This window comes from Etheostoma spectabile, chromosome 2 (assembly GCF_008692095.1).
Source record: "Etheostoma spectabile isolate EspeVRDwgs_2016 chromosome 2, UIUC_Espe_1.0, whole genome shotgun sequence".
NCBI classification, from domain to species: domain Eukaryota; kingdom Metazoa; phylum Chordata; class Actinopteri; order Perciformes; family Percidae; genus Etheostoma; species Etheostoma spectabile.
The window spans coordinates 25,323,612-25,328,724 of NC_045734.1; the positions used below are offsets into that span (position 1 = coordinate 25,323,612).

A 5,113-nucleotide genomic window follows, 5' to 3' on the forward strand; every position below is an offset into this window, starting at 1 on the left:
CATGGTGTGTCTCCTTTTTGTTGTTGCCTAAGCGCCTGGTCATGAAACAATTCGGGGCTAGTCCAGGTGCACAGTTCTAAGATGAAAATAAAGATAAGTATGGTTGTTATATACAGTGTGATATGCGGTGTCATACCCAAAGCTTTTGGTTGTCTTTTTATCTGAAAAACAGTTCTATAAAAAATATAGTATACCTGCATAAGTTCTGGCCTCCATGACAACAGAACAAATCACATCACCAGCTTTGGGTCCCTAGAAGCATGGAGTACCTGCTTTACAGTGCTCCTGTATACAGGCCTCCAGAGTTTTAGGATGTTGTTTACATGTTCAAAGTTTTAATGAGATCTTTGGAGGGCAAAGAAATCTGATAAAAACAGTCGACGGAGCCAAACAGTTCACTTTCTGAATTCTGAAGGTCAACATACTAAGTGCAAGTAACTATACATTAAACCGTCCTTAACAGCTTGTATGAAATTGTTTAATTCATGAATGTTACAATATCTGCCTGGTTTATACACTAACAGAGATTTCAATTTAAATGATATGATATGGAGAGGGAAATGAATGTAACATATGTAACTCTTGGTGGGCATGTTGAAGTAGACAAATACAGATATGTTTATTTTTTGATCATGTTCACAGCATATATTCTAATAATCTGCAGTAATTCTATTATTGTGTACCTTATCTGGTTCCACCAAAACCTCCATGAGCCTATGTACATTTTCATTGCAGCGTTGTTAGTGAACTCTGTTCTCTACAGCACTAATATCTACCCAAAGCTTTTGGTTGACTTTTTATCTGAAAAACAGATCATATCTTATTCAGCTTGTCTCTTTCAGTGTTTTCTATATTACTCTTTAAACAGTTCAGAGTTCTTACTGTTGGCAGCCATGTCCTATGACAGATATGTGTCTATATGTAAACCTCTGCAATATCACACTATCATGAGAAAAACAACAGTCCGCATCTTTCTGGGTGTAGCTTGGTTTGCGCCTGCTTGTCAGATTGCAGTTACAGTATCAATTGGGGCCCTTGCTAAACTCTGTAACTTTACTTTGAAAGGGATCTTTTGCAATAATTTAATTTACAAACTTCACTGTGTGAGCTCAATAGGACTCACTGTGTACGGTTTGAGTATCTTTTTCAATGTTACAATTCTCCCTTTGGCTTTCATAATCTTTTCATACACAAAGATATTCATTGTACTGTACCACAGTTGTAGAGAAGTGAGGATGAAAGCTGCACAGACCTGCATACCTCATCTGTTGGTTTTAATCAGCTTTTCTTTTCTGTTTACTTATGATATTGTTATAGTTAAACTGGAAATTGAGTTTCCAAAAACTACACATTTAATAATGACTTTACAAGTGATTTTGTATCATCCTCTGTTAAATCCAATCATTTACGGACTCAAAATGAAAGAGATTAATAAACACATAAAGAGGTTGTTCTGTCTAAATAAACTGAAAAAATGTATCAACATATGATCTGTTCTATCTTTTTGTAATAATGTAGAAGCCAGGTTTCTGTGATTATTGGAAAATATTTAAGCCTGAAGAAATTAAAAAGATATTCATAGTTGCTATACAATAAATGGGCATCATCTTTACCATTTGTAATAACTGATCACTTTCTGCATGAATTAAAAAAGAAAACACATTGTGTTCTTTATGATCAGATTTAATAAAAAACAACTTAAGTTTCAGATACGCCAATTGCTTTTATGCCAAAGTCACGGCAGCAAACTACGTCAGACGTGTAACATTTCCTTAACACGTACAAATTAAATGTAATGACATTAAAGGCCTGCAGAAATATGTTATGAATATGATACAGACATCACTGTTCAAGAGATAATCTACTCAGCTGTCATAGGCATGTTTTTCCTCTTTCTTTTAACAGTGACTATTGAATACTTGTACTACTTGTAATGCTTGCATAAGTCAGCCACCTGTTATTTAGATACAAATTAGTTTTGGCCCCAGAAGAAAAAGAATGAAATGATCCAAAGGTCAATTCAGTGGATGTCCACAGTGCTGCATGGCGAGTGAGAATACTGTCAGAACTTGGAAGTTGAATTAGTTTCCCAGTTCAGAAAAGTGTGAGTGCCCCTGATCATTATTAAAACTCTAAATGTTGAGTTCATTTGATTTCCAGTGGTGAGGGTTTGCCTCAACCCCTATACTTTTTACACCACTTGCACGCTGCAATGCTGGAGTCTTACTCATGTGCAAGGTGTCAGACGGTGCGTGAATCGTCATCACGTTGGCAACCCCGACGCACGCAGAGCTGTGAGGGCCCGCTTGCAGCTTTAAAGAAGCCCTGCCACACAAAACCGTTTTTACTTGCATTTTGTTACATCAGTGAGGACCATATATGTGGGTGTGTTATGCTGTGAATGTAAAAAATGAACTGCTACCTTCTCTGTCAGCTGTAGCCACTGTGGTGGGAGTTGCTGTACATACAAATCAAACTGTCTTTGTTTTATTGTCTTTCAAGCAGAAACAACACTTTCACATGACATAAAGACTTTTTTGTTGTTGTTGTTAATTTTTAATGACCGTGAGTCTAATAATAAAGGCTATCTATCTATAAAGGTGCAATGTGGAAGGGTTATAAATATAATAGTTGGTTTCACCACACCACTACAGGGCGCAGCAAAAGAGCTCTCAAAACACACCCAGAATGTCCTTTGGCATCCTTCATACACAGAAAGAGGAACACCCAAAGGTCAATGACAGGTGGAAACTTTAGGAACAGGACACGTCTAAGCGAGCTTGTGTTTTATTATCCATGATGTTGTTACAGTTGAACTGGAGATTCCAAAAACTATACATTTAATAGTGACTTTACTAGTGATTTTGTATCATCCTCTCTTGAATCCAATCATATACATATACATTTTGTAATAATAATGTAGAGATAAGGTTACTGGGATTATTGGAAATGACTACAACACAATGAAAGGTGTCATCAGCTTCAACTGTTTGTTTAAAATACATTTTGGCAAAAAAAAGAATTCAATTGCCAGAAATGCCATTATTCAGTGTGCCGATGTGCTGCAACAGCAGCAATTGACGCAGTGACTATTATTGCCCATACTTATTATTATTATTCTGCAAGAAATTTGTCCCACTACTAGTCCTGGAGCATTGCCAACACACGCACACAAAGTACATCAAAACGTGTGTAATGATCGGGAATGGTGTGCTATGACTTTTCACTGAGATTTGCTGCGCAGTTTTCACAAAATCTGCAAAAGATTTTTCATAGACTTTAATGGGAAATGTTTGGGAAATTGTTTAACATCGCTCAAAACGCCACCGCTTTGGGGCCGTGCTGTATCGCCATACTTTAACGTAGAAACATGATTAAAAGTTTAAACTGAAGGCAATACTTTGGCGTTTATTGGGCTGAATGGGCGTTCAGATATCCAGCACGGTTTCTCCAGAATCCTAGTTTACGTATCGTCCCGTTTTCAGACCGTCTCAGATTTTCCAATGTGTGTGATTGTGGCGAATTGTTCAGAGCTAGAGTGGGGGACAGAGTGGGGAGATTAAAAAATCCTCTTGGTTCTCTCTCTATAACTTGCTCCCACACCAACAATTCTAACTTGTCATGGCCAATTCATACATCAAAGTGTAGGTATTATTGTCTAGTTTCATTTTTACAAAATTAATTATACTTTTCGTTCAGCAACCTTTCACATGACAAGAAATCCAAATCTTCCTCCATTCACTGCCATGTTAAAGAGCGAAGACCTTTCTGACTTGGAGAGGAAGGAAGGAGAAGTGTGAGTCTGGTTGGTTTAGCGCTAGCTAAGTCGTAGCTGTTTCTTGGAAACAGAAACGTCTTAAATAGGTTTTAAAAAGTTATATCTCTGAAGGGTTAAGACCCTTTTATTATTATTTTTTTTAATTTTATTGCTTTTTGGATGTGCACCAAGTAGGATGCACACTGTTAAAATCTTTGCAGAATTCTCTAGTTTATAGCTCATCTTTGTCTTTTTGCATATAGGTGTGTTATTGTTGCTTGAAGATCACTTTTCAACCCCCCGCCAACAGTAACACCATCCATCTGAGGGCATCAGTGTTCGTGACAACAAACACTCTTTCAGATATCGTATTTATTTAATAATTTTTACTTTATTACAATTAATTACAAATCAGTTTCTGCTGTTGTTAGAACACACTACACAGGCCTGAAATACACACAGGCTCAGGCCATCATGCACAATTGGAGAGATGTCAGAGTGTGTGTGTGTGTGTGTGTGGGGGGGCTGTGACTGCTGGACAGGCGCTGGGAGTTGGGGGATTTGGGGCACATTGACAGTGCCCAGGAGGGAATAGATACTAGTGATATTAGCTTTTATTGTCATTAACCTGATATACAGAGTGCACATATGAACAAAATGTCCTTCCACTGGCTCATAAATACTGTATTAAATGTTTTAAAATAACTAAATACAAATGCTACACCTACACTGTTTTCATTGCTGTTTCTGACCAGCATTGTAACACGTATGCATCTCCATTCATTTCAACCCTAACCCCAATGTTAATGTTGTTTAAAAACTTAAAGGAAACACTGATGTAGTTTTTGTTTATTTATTTTCAAAACTATTTGAATCTTCTTTGTCTCTTATGGTACAAAACAACAGTTTGAAACACGTGCTCTTGCTTTCAAGGCTATTGATTAAAATGTTGTGACATTGTCACGGGATGACCATTATACACTTTAACAATACACCCAGAAACAATGATGCCAATATGAAGAGGTTCTACTGTGCATTAGTGTTACAGAAACAAATCCTCACATTAACTACCATTCCAAGATAACAGAAATCACATCTCACATAGACGATTATTATGATACAAAACACTGTACATTAGCACATTTTGCAGAACATCCTCTTCAAGTATTTAGAAATTTCTTTCATTTTCAGTCCATATATGATTGGATTAAAGAGAGGATGATACAAAATAACTTGTAAAGACATTATTAAACGTAGAGTTTTGGGGAAATCAACTTCCAGTCGAGGTAGGAGTACATCATATGCACTCAAACAGGCAAAGTTGATCAGAACCAACAGGTGGGGTAAACAGGTCTG

The 5,113-nt window shown here is 36.9% G+C and overlaps 1 protein-coding gene and 1 pseudogene across 1 annotated transcript; one reads left to right on the forward strand and one right to left on the reverse strand.

Annotated features, from left to right (window-relative positions):
* Window positions 1–548: 548 nt before the first annotated feature.
* Window positions 549–1,490, forward strand: LOC116701914 (olfactory receptor 52A5). The gene has a single exon (XM_032535959.1). It carries the CDS (start codon window positions 549–551, stop codon window positions 1,488–1,490), a length of 942 nt encoding a protein of 313 aa, XP_032391850.1.
* A 3,401-nt stretch (window positions 1,491–4,891) lies between these two features.
* Window positions 4,892–5,113, reverse strand: part of LOC116701925 (olfactory receptor 2T27-like) — a 1,237-nt pseudogene continuing 1,015 nt past the window's right edge.

What these genes read in the sequence shown, in the direction of transcription:
- LOC116701914 (XM_032535959.1), top strand. Translation starts at nt 549, where the DNA reads ATGGAGAGGGAAATGAATGTAACATATGTAACTCTTGGTGGGCATGTT.